Source organism: Panonychus citri, unplaced genomic scaffold (assembly GCF_014898815.1).
Source record: "Panonychus citri isolate SS breed McGregor unplaced genomic scaffold, ASM1489881v1 Contig00011, whole genome shotgun sequence".
NCBI classification, from domain to species: Eukaryota; Metazoa; Arthropoda; class Arachnida; order Trombidiformes; family Tetranychidae; genus Panonychus; species Panonychus citri.
The window spans coordinates 144,487-164,548 of NW_026515416.1; the positions used below are offsets into that span (position 1 = coordinate 144,487).

Consider the following 20,062-nt stretch of genomic DNA (forward strand, 5'->3'; position numbering starts at 1 on the left):
AGTATCTTCTTACCTGAAAGGTAAGATGGATTATATTATTTTCTAGTTTATCTTTTAAACAACAAACTCTAGAAAATAACAAGTAACCCAATCAACAGAAAACTGGTTTCTTCTTCTTCAAGGTCAAACCTCTAATTACTCCCAAGTCCATAGGAACTTGATAGGGAACGGTCAAGATACATCTTGTACTTGGAAAAATATACAGAGAAAACAGGAATGGAACGTTTTTATTTTTAGTGACCTTTATGGTCTAAGAAAAAGTTTATTTTTGAATTTCGAACAAAAAAGAAATTTTTTTATAATTTAGAAATAAACACGATACATTCTAGCCATAAATCGGCAAATGTCCAGTTTAGGACTAACTTTGATATTTCGAGTGTCCACTTGCTCATCAATAATCCATTCGAGTGGTAAAACTTTATTCCTTCTTGAGGCCAACATTGGTGGCCAGGGAATTTCACCTCTGGCAACAAAATCGGCCAAAATTCTGATCATTTTCTCGGATATGACTCGGTCTCGATCGGAAAAGTCTGGGCCAATGAAAGGATGACCAAGGAACATGAAATTAGCTGACCCATGCATTGGACCATGTTGATATTTGACCTCAGTTGAATTGGCAAGGGAATCGAAAGTATAATTGAAATAATAGTAGTGAACGGGATCAATTGTAGCCCATTTTTCAATGAACAATAACAATGGACATTGGAAAACATTATCACCAATAAGTTGACTGAATCGCTCCTTTAATGCCCAAGTGTCATTATCGGTTGTACCCTCGAAATAATAATCGTAAATGTAATTCAATTCATCGGTGATGTTTTCATCGGGCTTAATCATGTTGTAAAACATATTATTCAAATGCTCCTCAGCCTCAGCTCGTGAAGCGGGTTGATAGTTACCCGATTCAACGTCATCAAAGTGATCTGATCCAACCATGAATCTCATATTTCGTCGAGCCTGTTTTTTAAGTAAGTAGACTTCGGGTGAAGAAGGCATGAAATCATCACCATAAATTGGCATGAACGCAAAATCAGGACAACTTCCCATAAGTGTCATGTCATCAGTTGTATCGGCATTAACAATATCGGTCGCATTAGCGGCTTGAAGACACTCTAATTGTTCATAAGTTATCCTAAAGTTGTCATTGGGAAATTCACCACAGCCCAATTTAGCGGCAAGTGCTTTAGTTTTATTGAGAGCACGTGAGGTTGGTTCGATGGTGGTAAATTTCATGGGAACAGCGGACATTAACAAGACTTGATCGAAAAGGAAAGGTGAGACACTTGGTGATAATGCCATCATGGCGGCTAAAGCTGAACCAGCCGATGAACCAGAAATTGTTATTTTATCTGGATCACCACCAAAGGCGGCAATGTTTTTACGTGTCCATTCAAGAGCGGCAAGAGTATCGTAAAGTGCTTGATTACCAGGCATGTCTCGATCAGCACCATAAGCAAAACCAAATGATTGAAGTCGATAATTGAAACTGACAAAGATTATTTTACCTTTAGCAGCGACGGCACCACCACGATTCATATGGTAGGTTGATGAGTATTTTTTAAATTGTGAACCATAAATGTAAAAGAGAACTGGATAATTACGCTTTCGAGGTTCACTAGATCGTTGCCTGGGTGAGAATGATGATCGTCGATCTGATCGATAATCTGAATGATGGTATGATCGACGCTCTGATTGATGATCTGATCTATGACTTGATCGATAATCTGAGTGACGGGGAGATGACCACCAGCGACTATTAGAGAAACCATCTTCATGGTGAGAAGATGGAGATTGTCTTGACCATCGTGATCGCTGTTCGTCTTCATCGTCTCGTGGTACCCAAATGTTCATAAAGAGACAATCCTCACTTATGGGCTCTTCATTTGCTTTTCCGCTGAGCACTTGCATACACGCTGGTTTAGGTTTGGTGGCATTATAAATACCTCGATGATGACCTTCCAGTTTAACGGGTAAACGGAAACGTAACCTACCTACCGGGGGCTCAGCATAAGGGATACCATAGAAAACGGAAACATTAGAACCGGCAACAGTTTCGACAGTACCTTCGATGGTTCCCCAATCGATGTGGACAACTGGACCTGAAGGTGGTGGTGGTGGTGGTGGTGACGATTCCCGATGTCTTGACCATTTAGAATGATCTTCATTCTTTGAAGATTCATCTTCGTTTTCTTTCATGGATGATTCGGTTGATGAACTATCATCATTAGCGACACTTTCATCATTTGTTGAATTATCATCATGTTTAAATGGTGACCATCTTGACCGGTCAGTTTTAAACGGCAGTGAAGGATAAGTGAACTCATGACGATCATGATGATCTGATCGTGATCGACATTCAATCTCAGTGAAAACCAAGACTAAAGACGACAACACAAATAAAAGAAAAGTTAATTTCATAATAAACTAACAATAAAAGAACAACAATTGACCAAAACAATTAAATACAATTCACAAGGAAAACTAAACAAACTTAAATTCGTATGTTACTTATTTAATTGTTGACCAGCAATGAACTAAAAGTGACCAACCAACTTTAAGTCTTTAACCTGAAGATAAACAGAAAATGTTGAGATAAATGTTGGGCGGATGGATAAGATTATCGATTCGTTATCTTTGTTTTTACCAAAGAAAATAGTTCTAAGCCAATGGGCGAATAGGAAAAACAAGAAGAGATTTTTTCAAGGTCATTTCGTCTTCTTTTCCATTATAATCCAGATTGACCAGTTTTCTCTATTCTCACCTTACCTCATGTTCATAACATTAGTACATATGAACCGGTCTTCGGGTACAGATAAACTTTATCAGTTCTTCAACTTTTTCTTTTCTCGAGACATTTTGGTCCAAACAAAATAAACATTCTAATCAATTTAATTTTGTCACCTTCTCATTTGATATCGACTTTATTACGATTGACATTTATGTAAAGATTATCTCAATTTCTTGCAGAATCAAAAATTTCCAAATAATTTTCTTTTTGTTTCTCTTAATTGTTTTCAAGCATTTGATTTTCTTGTCGTTTCATTTAGAGATTTAGAATTGTGGTTTGTTTGGAATTTTGTAAACGGATTCATTTTAATTCTGGAGAAATGGATTAATAAATGTCTCATATTCAAATTCCCTTGATATTGAATTACATTGAATTTACTTCTTTTTCCATTATTCTGGTTAATCGGTTGATTTTATCTTCGAAATTACCGCTTTTCTTATTTTCGCCATCTAGTGGATCGTTTTGTAAATGAATTTCGATTTTTTTAAATTTTTGTCGATCAAAATTTTGAAAGAAAAGAAAATGTGAGTGGCGTCACCTTTGGATTTATTTGCAAACTGATTTATTGATATTCTAAATTTAAATGAACATTTTGATTAATTTTTGGTTAACAAAAAAATATATTTATTATAATATTAAACCATTTTATGGTACGTATCGGCTGAGATTATATTTTGCTTTTGTCGATCAAGAAAAAATTATTTACAGGGTAAGTAAATAATTAATTATAAGTTAAAATATTTTAATATTTAAAATTTTATTTAGACTTCATGGGTTAAAACTAACAAGATCGTTTTGGTCGGTGGACTTTTAAATACTAAAGGTATTAAGGTCGATTTTATTTATGAAATACCCGAGGTTATTAAATATTCACCAATGGCTCCATATATTTATATGAAATATGTGTATCGATCGAGACTCAGAATTTATGTTGAGTTATACAATTTCAAATATCCTGATATTTTGAATGAACATGAAAATTCCGTAGGCAAAATGACAATTTACGGTATGATTTACGTGGTATTGGTACTATTTTATCAAATATTCAATTTGATAAAAAATGGTTGAGTTGGATTTACGATTTAATCAATTTTGAAATTGGTATTCAAAATTACAAAACACATTTTTTTTTATTAAATTCTATGTTAAATGATGTAAAAAAACAAGAAAATCAAATTTTTACTCGGTATTTTCATTTTCAAGGATTACTTATCAATCTACAAACTTGTTCAATAAATGAATAAACGAGTGAAAGTTATATTTCGATATTTAATTAAATTAAAATTGATTAATTGATTAACATTTCATCTAATGTTATTGATGTGATTGAGTCGCAAAGTGATACAGTTTTGGACCCTTCAGTTGATGAAAATCTTAATGGGGAGCAAACAATTGGTAAGCCTTCAATTTTGAAATTAGATATAATTTTTGTTATCTTTTGTATAAACTGTAGCACCTTCAGATGACCTTGAGCTCATAGAAACCTCACAACTTGTCAGTAATGTCTCTGAATATTCTCCTTTGTTGAATTACCTTCAGATGACCTTGAAACGTGTTACTTTACCGATGTCCTGAATGACCTTATCTTTTGATATGACAATTGAGTATCGCGCTATAACTATAAGTATAGTAACTTCAAAATATTAAAAAAAAATATAAACGCAAAATTAAAAATCTTAAAAATAAAGTGGATATGTTAAAATTTAAATGTAATTCGAAAATAAAATTTATAAAAAAGTTGAAAAAATTATAACAAAAAAATGAAATAAATGATGTTAAAATAAAACAAATCGTTGAACTAAAAAGAAAAATTCAGCATATTGAGAAAAAACATGTTTCTTTTCAAAGTATTGTAAAAAAAATTTATCTTGATTCAAATCAAGCTCTACATAAATAAACTAATTATATCAACTTTGTATGAATATTTACTTTGGAATTGTCTTCATTTGAAAATTATTATTATTTTTTTAACACCTTCTTGTTTGTTATATTCAATTTTACCGTTTTTAGTTTGATTTTAAACGAATAGTTGGATTTTAGAAAATGCCAGTCTGGGGTTTATTGTGCTAAGCAAACCTTCTTATACTAGTTTTCCATTATTCTGGTTAATCGGTTGATTTTATCTTCGAAATTACCACTTTTCTTATTTTCGCCATCTAGTGGATCGTTTTGTAAATGAATTTCGATTTTTTTTAATTTTTGTCGATCAAAATTCTGAAAGAAAAGAAAATGTGAGTGGCGTCACCTTTGGATTTATTTGCAAACTGATTTATTGATATTCTAAATTTAAATGAAGATTTTGATTAATTTTTGGTTAACATTTGGAGGGAACCTTTTGATTTTATTGTAAATCCTCCTTTTCTTTGTTAATATTGATTAATATTTACATTAATTTGAGATTATTGTTTTGACTTTTGCGATTGATTGTCAATCTATTTTGATTAATCAAAATGCCTCAAATTGCTCATCTCAGTGATGGTAAAAGTGTCATGATTTTAGGAACTGTTGTTGGCTGTTTAATTATCTTATGGCCAAAAATTTTCTATCCAATGTTACAAAATGGATTCCAAACCATAAATCAAGGTAAGTTAACATTGACAAAATCTTCTAATTTCACTAATTGTCCATATCTTACCTTTCAGGTGATGTAAAACCTAAAATTCATCCCAGGATGATGACAAGTAAATCACCACCCAAAGGCTTCAATGGTCAGGTAAACAAATTGTTGGTCTATCAGAGATTCTAATTAATGTCATCGAGATGTTTAATCATATCCAATCCGCTTTTCTATTTGTAGACAAATTTCTACGGACCTCGTTCTCATATCCCTTCAGTCGATGAAAATAATACCATTGGAGGAGCATCGGTTGGCTTAATTATGACCATTTATACAATTGGAATCATTTTCCTCTTTTTCTATACCATTTTCAAAGTGAGAATTTTATTCGATTTTTTTTTCATTCTTCAATCTTGGACTAATTTGTTTCAATCTATTCCCATGAAATCGAACAGTTTATGAGCTCGAATGATTCCTTCGATCACCTGGATAAAAATGGTGCTCATTTTGATTCACGATCTAAAGACACTAAGAAAGATGAAAATTCATTCGATAAAGTCGATCATAAACAAGGCGAATGTCTAAAGAAATTGGCAGTTAATTATGTCCGGTGTAAATCCAAAATTTCGGGTATTGATAATGATCCAATGATCGTTAATGATCGCGATGATGGTGGTAAGAAGATGAACATTTTTCCCATCCAAAATTGACCATTTTTACTAATTTTATTTCTTGCACTTCTATTGATCAATCATTCACGTTCATCAGTTTCCATTGCATATCGAACTCTACTCGGTGATATGCTTGAATTACGTGATTATCTCTCTGACCTCCAATGCTCAATTAATGGATGTCAACCTTGTGATGATGAATTTTGTAATTGTTCCGATGAGGTTAGAATCAACTTCAATTCAATAATTTTATAACTTTATTAATCCGATGTAATTCATTTCCATAGGTAATTTATGAGTCCGATGATATTTGTGATTCACAAACAAATGACTTGGGTTTCGACATTGATGTGAGTACTTCCATCTCTTTAATTGCTACTTTTTACTAATATTATCCCTTAAATGTTGTTATTTTTTTTTGAAACTCAGGGTACGATTGATCAGATTCTGGATTCTGAAGATGTTTCGATGAAAAATGAAATCGACAAACCAGAAGAGGAACAAATAATCAATCAATCAGAAAATGAGATGGATTCAGTTGAAGATTTACTCGAAACTATTGACGATTTAATTGATTCCAAGATTGAAAGTAAAATCAAGCGATTAAACAAAAGAAAAACTTCCAACGAGGAATGATAACTAACCGTTCTCGTCTAAATATTCACCTTCGACGATAATTATTTAAATTAATTTAATTTATTTCCAATTCAATTTGATGTTCTTTTCGTTACAGTTTAGAATCATGATTGTATATAAATTTCTTTTCTTAATTAGATTAATCAAAATTCATGATTTGAACAAGCAAACGTTATTTTCGTCTAATTAGCCGTCGACCGCTAAATCATTTTGTCCCAAAAGATCACAACTCGATTGATTCGGTGTCTTATCAACCAGTGGATTTTTATGATTAACTAATTCTTCATCCTGATTATCCTCTGTCGTAGTAAATTCAGTGTCGGCAGCCAATGAAAGTGAAGGTGAACTATTGGAAGATCTTGTGGGTAAATGGACTCGAAAAGAAGGTAAATATTTTAGGCCCGATGCTGAGGTCGCAGGTTCTTTGGAAACGGGAGATTCGGAGCGAGAAAAAAGTGATCGACTTCGATTTAAGATCTGATGGCAAGTGGACTCATTTGGTAAAACCTCCATGACCATTTTGAACAGTTTCGGTGTTGGTGTTCGTTCCGATTCTTTAATAATGGCCTCAGCTTCGATCGATGTATCTGGCGAAATGTATCTTTCTCGAAGGGCTCTTTCTCTCATCACTTGTTTAGCTTTATTCAAAAGGATTGTCTGAGCTTCTGGATAATTACGAAGGGTGTCCCATAGGTCAGCTTTGGTCAGTTTAAATAAATTGGAGAAACCGACAGACCTAACGGAAGCCGTTCGCCTTGAACAACCTGGAATACCGAGGACAGAAACCTCACCGAATACTCCGCCTGGACCGAGTGTACATATCACAGATTCGATGGCATCGTCACGTAAAACTTGAACACTTCCCTTGGTTACAATGTACATTTCGGTTCCTATTTCACCCTTTCGACAAACATAATCTCCTGGAAGGAAAAGAACGTGCTTCAACTTGACCACAATATCACGTAAAATTGTCCGCTCGCATCCTTGGAAAAGGTCAACCTGCCGTAACATACTATAATGTATGTCCATTGCCAGGTCAGTTCTTATCTTTAACGGGATCGAGTAAAGAATTGACGATTCATCAAATAACTTTTGCTGTTCCCAAGTATGAGTTAACCAAAGACGAACTCGTGTTTGCAGGTCACAAGGTAAATGAAGACTTTCCATATAACGGACAATTGAATCAAGAAGCTGACGAAATGAGGCCTTATTTTGAGTTGCAGTGGCCACGATATCGCGAATCTGTCCAATGAGAAAGGCGAAAACAAAAATACCCAATAACCAGGAGATTGTCATGAAAAGATATTCAGTTGTATTGGTTGGCTTGGGCATTTTCCCACTTATCGAAGTTGCCGTTCTGATCGCAAAATAAAAACACCTTATGTAGGCATTACCTTCACCCCGATAGACCCACTCATTTGCGTTGAAACCCTCCAAATATGAGACATAATAATAAGCACAAGCATTCAGATGGATGAGGAACATCATATAAATAAGTGTTCTGGTTACACGAAAAAAGTAAGGCCACTTGGCAATGGCATCGATGGTGTCGAAAAAGGTAGAAAATGTTTGAAATTTAAGAAGACGGGAAAATCGTAAAATGGGCTTACAACCGATGAAAATGTAAAGAAGGTCAAACGGTGCCAATGAGATAACATCTAATTTAAATGAGGCCGTTGATAGATAATGACGACGGCAAAGTGTTAAATCCTTAACAATTTGACCTCTTTCAAGGTAAGTTAAACGATTCTTGAAAAGTAAAATGTCCAATAGGTAAATTATATCGGCAAGATAATCAAGAGTTAACCAAATCAATAGATTGTCACTTGTTTGGTAAGGGAAAGTTGATCGTAAAAATATTATCCAGCAATTGTAAAGATAAACAATTACAACAATCAATAACCATGAGATGTAAAAATAACTTTGAGGATCGATAACATCGAGTGACCGTTTTGACCAACGATAATAAAATTCTTGACCAAATGTTTTCAATGGTTCAAGTGATTCAGTGTCATGATCAAAGTGTTTAACATGATCATTATCACTTTCATCATCTACATTATCCCAATAACGTTGATATTTATCTGCATCTTTAGCTAATTGATTACGTTGATTGTTTGATGAATATTTTGATGTACCACTGGGTCCACGTGATGAAATGATAACATCTACAGGGGATTCACAGGGTGAGGTCAAGGGTAAAGGTAATGGTTTAACTATACGAGACTTAATTGTTTGAGCACGTTGACGGAAAGCGGAAACTAATGAATGTAACCTTTCATAGATTCCAGTTGATTGTGATGGATGAACATTATTACTATTATTATTATTATTATTACTATGAACACTATTATTTATTTCAATGTTAATTTTATTCACTGAATCGTTAATTGTTGTTATTGGTGACACTTTGGTTCGTTGATGATGTTTACCTAATTGTGATGGACGATGAAATTGAGATGCATTTGAAGTCCAATTAGCAGCTAAATTATGGTTAACATGATTACTATTAACAAAACAGTTACTGTTGGTGTTTATTATATTGGTTGAGTTAAATTGTTCACTAACATTTGATTGTTGTTGTTGATCAAGATTTTCTTCAATGTTTAATGAATCACGATGATCAGTTGATTGTGATTGTGAATGTACACTCGAAGATGATACTTCTTGAGAGCTCCTTTCCTCAGAGATTCGAGAATTTGAATTATCTCCATGAACAGAATCATCAATATAATCAATGTAATCATCATCCTCCTCCTCCTCCACCACCACCACCACCACCAACACCACCAGAATCAACACTAATACCACCTCTTAATTGTTTCTTCATCTTTGCACTTTTAGACCTTCGTCTTATATCAGCCTTATAATGATTTTCTGATGTTTCCTTTGAATCAATGACAATATCCCAACTCAATGATCGCCCTAAATACTGTCTTGATTTACCACCAGCACCACAACCACCCACCGAGGGTAAATCACTTGAACCCGAATCATTGATTGAAGAATCATCTCTCGGTGGAGTTGAAGTTGATGAGGAAAAAAATGATGGTGTTTTGGGTCGAGTTGTTGATAGAACTACTTGTTTAAACATTTCGTTTCGATTGATTAAATTATCTTGAATAGAGAGAAAGAAAGAGACAAATGGGAATCACAATTAAATTACAATCAAGATGAACGAGAAACAAAATTAAAGATGAAAACAAGATTATCTTACTTATTTTATCTAATATTGATGTGACTATGTGAACAATGATAATAATAATATCCAAATGATTTACTTTCTGATTATGATAAACACTCACTGGGAATGAAAATGAATCAACTTAGATCAATGTTGGTAATTATAATAATATTGGACAATCAATTGATCAGCAAATTATGGTGGATGATGATGGTTAATAATTTATGGATCATGATCTAAATTGGTAACATTGACTTTCCATTGCATCTAAAATGGTAACAATTTAGTTACCTATCAATATCTGACTGGGAATATTAATTGATGAACAGAAAGAATAATTGATATTTTCAATCAGAGGATAAGTTTTAAGATAAAAGGGTGAAAATTTGATGGAAATAATTATATTCTTTGTGGTCACATTGTTAATTTAGGTTCGACTTTAATGAATAATTTTTTTCTCTCCCAGGTAAATGTGATTAGAATTCGAGTTCTGTTGTTATCCTTATATATTTGACAATCGAATTAAACTGATGATGATAAAAGAGAGAGAAAGGTTTGTATTTGTTATTAATCCATTAGGAATACAACATGATGATAATGATGAAGATAATTGTCTCTTGGATGGATTGACCTGCGCCTTCATGATTATACATCGATCCGAATCACGAAGGAACAAAAAATAGAGAATTGTATACAGAGAATATTTTTTCCTTCTCCTGCTTCATCTTTTATATCCATTGTTTTCTTTTTTCTCTTACTTTCTTCTTTCTATTGATATTTCTAAAGATTCTGATTTAACTCTTGATTATCTAAGAATCACCATGGAAAATGAATCAATTAGTTTCCATTAGATCTTTCGGTATAATGAAAAGAGAATCTGCTTGTAAATACAGTCAAGTACCTAAAACTGTCAAACTGTTATTCGTAGAGCGGGTGATTTCAAAGGGATGTAAATTTATCGATTATTTCGATCAAAAAATATTCTACTTGAACTAGCCCTCTAAACAATCAGAAATAGAGAAAATGATAATTTTAATCTTATTAAATTATTCTGATGAGATTTAATTAAGAAAAAAATAATCACTCTAATTAATTCAATGGCTAATTCCAATTAGGAAAATGGAGCTACGATCGTTGGACAGTTTTGGGTATGGACAATTTTAGGTACTTGACTGTATTGATAAAATGTTATTTACGGCATTCTCGCTATTTTTTTGTTTACTTTTTCATTGTAATTTCATTTTCTGTTAACATTAGTGTTTCCCGATATTCAAAATTATTAGATTTTATTTATTAGAAAATTATCAGGAATTGAAAATGTTGATAATTTATTGAGAAGATATGGGTCTGATCCTTTATGGATAATGGAGCTATTCACCCTCTATCAGTTGGTCGTTACAAGAGAGGGACGATATCGCGACGATGGAGCAAAAAACAATCAGTGAGTAGTTTTGCCTTTTTGTCTTCAGGACAATCACAATGTGATTTTATATTTAACCATTTTTCACCACTTTTTTGCAGTTTTATTAGCAGGATTATTATAAAAAGTTTCAAATAATAAATATAATCAAGAGACAATCGGAAACTCCTCTTTCGCTGAACAACATATTAGCTAAAAATATTGTTGAAGTTAACGATCAATACAAATGTGGGTACCGACAATGTATTTGTAAAAGAAGCTTTTCGCCGTGAAACAGGATGCCATCTATCAATTAGAAAAATGTGATTTCAGCTTCGTTTGTTGCGAATGCAATCAATCATCTCAAATAGTGAAAAAGGCAAAATCACTTAAGGATTGTCTTTAAGCTGAGGTAATCTATTAATTGGTTGACTTGAAAGTTAATGAATCAATAGATGAACTCAACTTAATTAAAAGCAATCCTCAAGTTGATCCTAATCCTCTACTGAAAAGTACAATTCACTCTCAAACCTAAAGTATCTTTGCTGGTATAAATAGATTCAGCGTGCAAATAACATCATTAATAATTATCATCATGGACGACTCATCTCTTCGTGCGAAACTTGAAGCTTTCAGTTAAAGTTGGACCAATCACCCATACAACGCATTCAGTTTACGAGAAAAAATTGAGTTCATTAGAAACTGGTAAGTTTTATTTCTTTTTTCTTTTAATTATTTTATATAAATTATTCGTATGGATTTTTCCAATCATTTAGAAGCTGCAAACAAAAAGAAAATTAAAAGAAAATCTAACCACAAATCTGAACCAAAAAAAGAACCATGCCCATCAACATCAGAAGGGAAACAAAATGAACTCCATCATTACCACTATAATTTTCAGTTATACAAGGACGAAAATAATTAAGACACTCCCGATGTTCATTTCATTCATTTTTTGTGAAATTTTTTTATAATGTTTCTTGAAATTTGATGGTTAAGAAAGTTTTCTTGTACAACGAGGGCAGCAAATGAAATAAAAACATGAAAATAAATGGTCTTCTACGTATTGTTTTTTCTTAAATTGTCTTTTTTTACATTTTTCATGCAAGATACAGGTGTACTGCCTTTTCTTTGATGATTCTGAAAAAAACAGGTTCATGCATTTTTTAAAAAAACCTTTCGCTTGCTTTAGCGAGATTGATCTATTTTCCTGATCAAAAATATAATATTTAGTATCTCTGTACGGAACAGCATGATCAGAATTGATAACAAATTCTGGTTCTTTAATTCTTTCGGGCTCCACATCTACGAAACTTTCACTTAATGGTTCATCGATGACACTTTAGTAACTTTCACCGGTGGAACTTTAAGGTGTCTCTTGTCTTTTCCTCTCTTGGTTTGACTTAACTCTTTCTTCCTTCTCTTTTCTTTTTTTCTCTTCATTATCTCGTCTCTCTCTTTTCCACTCATCTTCTTTCTTCTTGAAATGAGCCATCATGTCCTCATGCAATGAACTCGGATCGGACATGTAACAATTGGATTGTCTAAAATCTCGGGCTCTTTGTTCACGGGGAGAAGGTGGTAGATTATATTTTGGGTACGGTTGTTCAAATTCTTGTTGCTGTTGTTGCTATTGATGTTGTTGATAGTATCGTTGCCGTTCTTGGTGTCCGGAAAACGCAGTCCCATTCACCTTAAAATTTTCTTTTATTTTTGTGTTTAGCTCAATGAATTGGTTAAAATCGAATGGTCCGATCTTGTGAACTCTCTGTAAACTGGAATTCACTTTATCGGGGTGCATGGCCAAAAGAAGCTTTTTCGATGCCTTATTATATTCTTGGAAAGTGACACTTGTATGCAGAAAATAGCTAAGGATTGTCTCAGATTACACTGACTACACGCGCGCTTTTTGATTTAGTAAAAAATGCATTTATTGACAATCCCAATGTAATTTCGTATCTCACCATCTTTTCACCAACTCTTGTTAAATGAAACAAGTCGATTAAATGGTGAGATACGAAATTACAATTAAACTTCTTGTCCTTTTTTTAATTTTTTCACCTTCACTTTTACTTTTACCTTTTTCTATCTATATTTCTATCTTTCTTCTTATTATTTGCTCGACAATCCCAATTTAATTTCGTATTTCACTATTTTTTCACCATATAATACATTGAATCATTCATCTTTGTTTTTTTAGTTAAAAATAAATTTCTTTTCCTCACTTATAATTGTTATCACCAAAAAGATGTTTTTTGAAATTCAGTTGACCATTTATTGTCATGCGATCGAAATTTAATTGTGATCGCGTCCTTCCAGGAAGTAAAAACTTCCACCATGGTAGCCCTTGGAAGTGATTTGACCAGAACTTGGCCTGCCAACGATCCTCGGTGCTCATTCATGTATAGACTCCATGGTAACGAGCGAATCACACTTGTAGCTCAAGCTAAAGTCACTCGCATAAAAACGTGCCAATGTCCCCGAACGGACATCCAGTGTAATTTAGTGTGGTTGCGTTCGGAAAATTCACGAAATGGAATTTTTTCAATTGCCATCATTAATCTTCATAGAAGACCCGTTAATGATGATGCGAATTTGAAAGAGTTTTTGGCCTGCTTGCTAACCCTCATTGCGTTGGTAGTGGAAGGGAAGACGCCGATGGAGCCCAATACGAACCAGTGGATGGGTTAGTGTGTGCTGGTGATTTCAATATTAGAAATGTTTATTCATCCGACTCTGTGAAAAGATCGAGGTTGGACAAGTGGGAACGAATTCTCAAGTTGATATTGGTTGAGTACAATCTGGTTCCCAATTCAGATGCGCCTACAATTGCCGATTGTTGTTTAGATTATGTTTGTGCGTCAACTAATCTTCAATTCGAATCTAAGGTCGATTTTCCTGATTTTGGATCAGATCATAAAGCTTCGGCCAGTATACATTTAAAAAAATCAGCCCGAAACTGGGTCAGGTCCTTAATAAGATATGAAAATTTAAAACCTGGTCCTTATCCCTTAAACCTTATCGGGAGGCGGAATAAATTTCCGTTGGAATTTTTTCTTGTGTTTAAAGTTTGGGCATCACCCATCTTTTTATGGTGAAACAATTAAGAGATGCTTAGTTAATTGTCTCATATCTTTGGAAGCACCAGAGTTATAAATTACTTCATAATTGATGAATGTGAGTCATTATGTGAGTAATGATTGACAAGCAATGACCAAAAAAAAAACTAAATATTATCAACAGAAAGTGAATCATTTATCTCAATATCAAGATCGGTTAATATTTGTAATATCAACTTATTTTCAAATCGATTAAAGCTAATGACTGATTCGTTTGACTTATTTTGTGAATTTGATATTGAAATCCTATAGACCCTGAGATGCAGAATTTCATGAAAATTATAATGCAATATCTAGATCAAGGCAGATTGCCTTGGATCGTTATCAGATCGATAACGATCCGAGTATTATTTTTCTTAGGAAGGCTAATTCCTTCCTCGAAGATCTAAATGTAATTGTAAATAAAACTATAGCTGGAATAGACCAGCTACAGTTATAACATTATCGTTAATGGAAAATACATCGATACTCTTACTAGTGAAGACCCCACGATAACACCGGCTTACAGAAATGTAAACTTATCATCGACGCATTTCGTAGTTAATGAAATTCTTGAGCCCTTAAATCAATTCTGTATCATTTGATAGAAAGTAATTATATTTCAATGTTCTAAATTATTAATAAATGTATAAATTGTATGAAAATCTAACATGCGGTATAATTTAACTCGGTTGGAATCCAAAAATGTCGAAAATTGTATCGAATATTAATTAAAGATTTTATGGAAACCGTCCCTCGAATTAAGCGCCATCTCTTGAGTGAAATGAAAGAAATTCTTTGTTTACTTTTTCATTTGAATTTCATTTTCTGTTTGTTAATGTTGATATTTTTGTGAAAGTTTTTGGACAGTCTTTGAGTCATAATAACCAGAGAAGAAAAGTTTAATCAATTATCAACTTTAATTGGTGAATTCATTGAATCTTTAAGAAATTTATAAGACAACTGCCTCCACCTGACAATTGTTACCATGGATGGTTTAGAGTTTGTAGATAACTCTACTCCAATAATAATTGCCGATATTGGAGGTTATTCCATTAAATATGGACTGAAAGATTCACCTGAATCTCCCCAAGTGATGCCGAATTCAGTGTTCAAGGTTAAAAGTGAAAGGAGAAGATTGTACATTGGAAATCAATTAGATGAATGCAAAGATTATTCTGGTTTATTTTACTTATTACCTTTCAATAAAGGTTTTCCAATCAATTGGGATGTCCAGCGACAAGTATTGGACCACGCTTTCTATAAGAATTTAAAAATTGAAGGTTCAAATAAAGAGAAAGTTTTCCTGTACACTGAACCATATTTCAACTTTCGACAGGTTCGGGAGACCATGTTGGAGGTACTTTATGAAGAATATGGATTTGGAACATTGGCCAAAAGTGTACCCGCTTTCCTTTCGATGGCTAAACATGTCCAACAATTAGATGATGATAAATGTTGTCTTGTAGTTGATTCGGGCTACTCATTTACCCACATTGTCCCATTTATTGGAGGTAAAATTGTCAAAGGTAAACAAATGATTTTTTCAATTTTCTTAATTTATTTTCATTTTCATCATCTTTGTATCTTTTTTGTTTAATCTCATTTTAAACAGGAGCAATTAGGAGGATTGATGTTGGTGGAAAAGCTCTCACTAACCATCTAAAAGATATTATATCTTATCGACAACTTCATGTTTTAGATGAAACCTTTGTGATTAACCAGTGTAAAGAGGATTGTTGTTATGTTTCAAATCAATTCACCGTTGATCTTGAGATTGCCAGAGAAAAACCTTCACCAATTGCCAGAGATTATATTTTACCTGATTTCATGACCATCAAGAGAGGTTACATTAGGGATGAAAATGATTCAATTAATTCCGATCTTCAATGTATTAGACTGAACAATGAACGTTTCCAAGTTCCCGAGATACTTTTCTATCCTTCTGATGTTGGTATTGATCAGATTGGTATTTCACATTCGATTGTCCATTCAATTGAATCATGTCCAGAAGAATATAGATTTAGTTTGTACAGTAATATTGTTCTTGTTGGTGGAAACGCTTCACTTCATGGATTTAGGGACAGAATCTATGGTGATGTCCGTTCAATGGCTGACTCGTTTTATGATGTAAATGTGACTCTATCTGAAAATCCAATCATTGATCCTTGGTTAGGTGGTAAATATCTGGTTAACAATTTACCAACCATCATGGATAATTTATGTCTCACAAAGAAAGAATATGACGAAATTGGACCACTCAACAGTATTGGAAGAATGGAATTACCAGTTTTCAATTTATCTTCTGAATCTTCAGCTCCCAATTCTGATGATGAAAATTTGTGAAGAAAATTATGAATTAAGAATTAATTGATTGGTTTGAAAAGCGAAATTGGTAAGCATTTGATTTCGATTCGATTTTCTCAAAAGGGTTGACAATGATTCTTAATAATTGTTGATCTACTCATTTGGAATTTAACTTTTCTTTTCTTCTTTTCTAATTTTAATCAATCATCGCCATCATCATTGTCATCTTCATCTTCTACATCATCACAAACAGCAACAAAAACAATCAGACGACAACAAAATGGTCACATAACTATTAAGTCGCCAAAGAATAAGCAACAAGAATCAGAATTAGCTTATTCTCCTGGTGATCATTTGGGTATTTTTCCAGAAAATTCACCAACCCTGGTTAAAGGGATTCGATCACGTTTGAATAATATTGACTTTACCACAGTCTATCAAATTATGGTTCGTAAATCGGGCGATGATAATTCCAGTGGTTCCAATGATGAATAAGCTCCACAACAATTATTAACCTCTTTTTGTAAGGACAATGGTCAGAAAAGTTTAATGGAGAAACTGGCAAATGATAGTGAACGTTATGAGGAATGGAAAGCTCATCAATATCCAAATTTATCGGAACTTTTAACTCAATTTGATTCACTTGATCCTTCACCGGAAATCATCCTAACTCAACTATTTAATTATAAAATCAATTATCTTTCAAAAGTATTATCAATAATATACTCAGTTTTATTATCCGAAAAAGATATTACTGAAATGTGAACATTCATATTAATAATCTAATGAATGAAGATAATGATGCTTATTTTAATGTGAGACAATTTAATTAGAATGGTGTTAATCGTTGATTATCTTTCTCTTTATCCCAATCTCATTTTACATGAAATTTAACCAAGTTTCCAACAAGGTTTTCTTAAATAACTTTTTTTCGTTTTTGAGTATTTAGACCTCAGACTAGAGTTTGGGTGATAATCAATTGAAACACCATAAGTATCAAATCTTAATTGTTAACCAATTAAAACTTTCAATGGCTGACTTGTTGAATCAATTTCGTGCAATCGTAATGATAATTTCCTTAATTAACGGAATAATTATCAAACATGAATAATAATAAAATACTGACAAAAGTGAAAGAAACAATTTATATAAATACAAGTGGAATAATTAAATGAAGAGGAAAATAAAAGTCCAAGTTAAAAGTTCATAATTTAGTTAATGAGTAAACTAAAATATACAGCCAAAGACTTTGAGTTTGCACCCACTTTTTAAATCATTCACGCAGGTAAAGATAATCAATTAGAGATAAAGTTAACCCAGAGATATGATGTTAAGTTTGTCCACTAATTTAAGTGATTTAGTCTTAAAATGGTCAATTGATTAGATATCAAAAGTTATCTTTACTTGCTTATCATTAACTACGTGAATGATTTAAAAAGTGGGTGCAAACTTAAAGTCTTTGGCTGTATAATCAATTTTGCGAAGTTACGATTCGGTATCAGTGTAATGACAAATGTTCATTTATTTTGGTAGGTAATCTTCTTGTTAGGATCATAAGGTGTGTCGTGGATCAGGTTGTGGTTCCAAGAGCTCTCTAAGTTCTGGAAAGTTCACTTTTACTACTGAACTTACCTAGTGGATGATCAAACATTTATCCAAGTGTAAATAAAGTTAATTTCCGTTAGTAAGTGTTTCCGTATCCTAAATCAATTAAACGTACCTCTATTCTAATGAGATAATATTTAATCATTTGCAGGTATTATTTTTCCAGAAAATTCACTAACCCTGGTTAAAGGGATTCGATCACGTTTGAATAATATTGACTTTACCACAGTCTATCAAATTATGGTTCGTAAATCGGGCGATGATAATTCCAGTGGTTCCAATGATGAATAAGCTCCACAACAATTATTAACCTCTTTTTGTAAGGACAATGGTCAGAAAAGTTTAATGAAAAAACTGGCAAATGATAGTGAACGTTATGAGGAATGGAAAGCTCATCAATATCCAAATTTATTGGAACTTTTGTCTCAATTTGATTCACTTGATCCTCCACCGGAAATCATTTTAACCCAACTGTTTAATATTAATAATAAGAGTATTGAGAGTCTTAATAATAAAACCAATTCTTAATTTTAATAAGATCTTTTTTAAGAGTATTGTCAATAATACTCAGTTTTTATTATCCGAAAAAAAATATCAATGAAATGTGAACATTCATATTTATAATCTAATGAATGAAGATAATGATGCTTATTTTAATGTGAGACAATTTAATTAGAATGGTGTCAATCTTTGATTATCAGTCACTTGTTGATTATCTTTCTCTTTATCCCAATCTCTTAATTTAACTGTATCTTCATTTTTCTGATATTGTTTGGCCATAAGTTTCTGGATATTGAGAAAAGGCGATTAATGTGATGATTCAATTCATGATATCTGATTATTTACCAGAAATTTTAAAGTTTAAAAGTGAACTTTAAGAATAAAATAAACACGATAATTGGTCCCTTGAATAAATACTGAATCATTTTATATCTAGAAAGTGATTTTATTTCAATATTTTAAATGAAAATGATTGAATTTAATTTTATAAAAATTTCATATGCGGCATAATTTCATTCGGTTGAAATCCAAGCATTAATTTGAATATTAATTGACATGATATCTATTTTCATTAGTAAAGTGTGATTACTAAAAATCTGGACTAACTTTGAAGTTGTCCAGGCTTTGCGTTCATGCCAATTTATTTTGAAGATTTCATGCCTTCTCCACCTTAAGTTTACTTATGAGATTCATGGTTGGATCAGACTACTTTGATGACGTTGAATCGGGTAACTATCAACCCGCTTCACGAGCTGAGGCTGAAGAGCATTTGAATAATATGTTTTACAACATGATTAAACCTGATGAAAACATCACCGATGAATTGAATTACATTTACGATTATTATTTCGAGGGTACAACCGATAATGACACTTGGTCATTGAAGGAGCGATTCAGTCAACTTATTGATGATAATGTTTACCAATGTCCATTGTTATTGTTCAATGAAAAATGGACTATTTTGCCCTTTATAAGAAGGATGAGATACTCGCGGATGTACAGATTTACATTGTGTATCTGATTTATAACTTCGTCGTGAGACGGCAGAGGAAAGAAGAAAGACAGAGGATAGAATGGAAGAGAAAGGAAAGAAAAAGCTCTCAACGTCATTAGAACTGATTACAAACTTCAAGACTCGAAGCGTGGGATGCGATTTCCCCAACTCGAGTATATGAGTATATAAATCTCACGAGAGATGCCAATTTTGTCTTTCCCTTTCTTTTTTCCTTTTTTCCCTTTTTTCTTACCATTTTATGGTGCCTCTTTCAATGAATCATTGTAACATTTGAACAAACACGAATAGTCATTGATTGATT

At 32.7% G+C, this 20,062-nt stretch overlaps 4 protein-coding genes across 4 annotated transcripts; 2 read left to right on the forward strand and 2 right to left on the reverse strand.

Annotated features, from left to right (window-relative positions):
• Positions 1-224: 224 nt before the first annotated feature.
• LOC128390320 (cholinesterase-like) lies at positions 225-2,621 on the reverse strand. Its single transcript, XM_053350025.1, has one exon. It carries the CDS (start codon positions 2,416-2,418, stop codon positions 304-306), a length of 2,115 nt encoding a protein of 704 aa, XP_053206000.1. The 5' UTR covers positions 2,419-2,621; the 3' UTR covers positions 225-303.
• A 2,450-nt stretch (positions 2,622-5,071) lies between these two features.
• Positions 5,072-6,822, forward strand: LOC128390754 (uncharacterized). The gene is made up of 7 exons (XM_053350513.1): positions 5,072-5,371; positions 5,431-5,501; positions 5,586-5,720; positions 5,801-6,020; positions 6,114-6,238; positions 6,304-6,366; positions 6,446-6,822. Exons 1-7 carry the CDS (start codon positions 5,239-5,241, stop codon positions 6,650-6,652), a joined length of 954 nt encoding a protein of 317 aa, XP_053206488.1. The 5' UTR covers positions 5,072-5,238; the 3' UTR covers positions 6,653-6,822.
• LOC128390761 (cyclic nucleotide-gated cation channel beta-3-like) lies at positions 6,740-10,404 on the reverse strand. Its single transcript, XM_053350525.1, has 3 exons — positions 9,870-10,404; positions 9,453-9,769; positions 6,740-9,403 (listed from the first exon to the last, which is right to left on the reverse strand). Exons 2-3 carry the CDS (start codon positions 9,744-9,746, stop codon positions 6,839-6,841), a joined length of 2,859 nt encoding a protein of 952 aa, XP_053206500.1. The 5' UTR covers positions 9,747-9,769; positions 9,870-10,404; the 3' UTR covers positions 6,740-6,838.
• A 4,753-nt stretch (positions 10,405-15,157) lies between these two features.
• Positions 15,158-17,469, forward strand: LOC128390786 (actin-related protein 6-like). Its single transcript, XM_053350549.1, has 3 exons — positions 15,158-15,862; positions 15,949-16,728; positions 16,894-17,469. The coding sequence occupies exons 1-2, from the start codon at positions 15,322-15,324 to the stop codon at positions 16,677-16,679; spliced, it is 1,272 nt and encodes a 423-aa protein (XP_053206524.1). The 5' UTR covers positions 15,158-15,321; the 3' UTR covers positions 16,680-16,728; positions 16,894-17,469.
• Positions 17,470-20,062: the final 2,593 nt, after the last annotated feature.

Coding starts and splice junctions, on each gene's coding strand:
- LOC128390320 (XM_053350025.1), bottom strand. CDS start 2,418: ATGAAATTAACTTTTCTTTTATTTGTGTTGTCGTCTTTAGTCTTGGTT.
- LOC128390754 (XM_053350513.1), top strand. CDS start 5,239: ATGCCTCAAATTGCTCATCTCAGTGATGGTAAAAGTGTCATGATTTTA. Junction 5,372..5,430: donor ATTCCAAACCATAAATCAAG/GTAAGTTAACAT, acceptor CTTACCTTTCAG/GTGATGTAAAACCTAAAATT. Junction 5,721..5,800: donor TTTTCTATACCATTTTCAAA/GTGAGAATTTTA, acceptor GAAATCGAACAG/TTTATGAGCTCGAATGATTC.
- LOC128390761 (XM_053350525.1), bottom strand. CDS start 9,746: ATGTTTAAACAAGTAGTTCTATCAACAACTCGACCCAAAACACCATCA. Junction 9,404..9,452: donor AATTAAGAGGTGGTATTAGT/GTTGATTCTGGT, acceptor GAGGAGGAGGAG/GATGATGATTACATTGATTA.
- LOC128390786 (XM_053350549.1), top strand. CDS start 15,322: ATGGATGGTTTAGAGTTTGTAGATAACTCTACTCCAATAATAATTGCC. Junction 15,863..15,948: donor TGGAGGTAAAATTGTCAAAG/GTAAACAAATGA, acceptor CATTTTAAACAG/GAGCAATTAGGAGGATTGAT.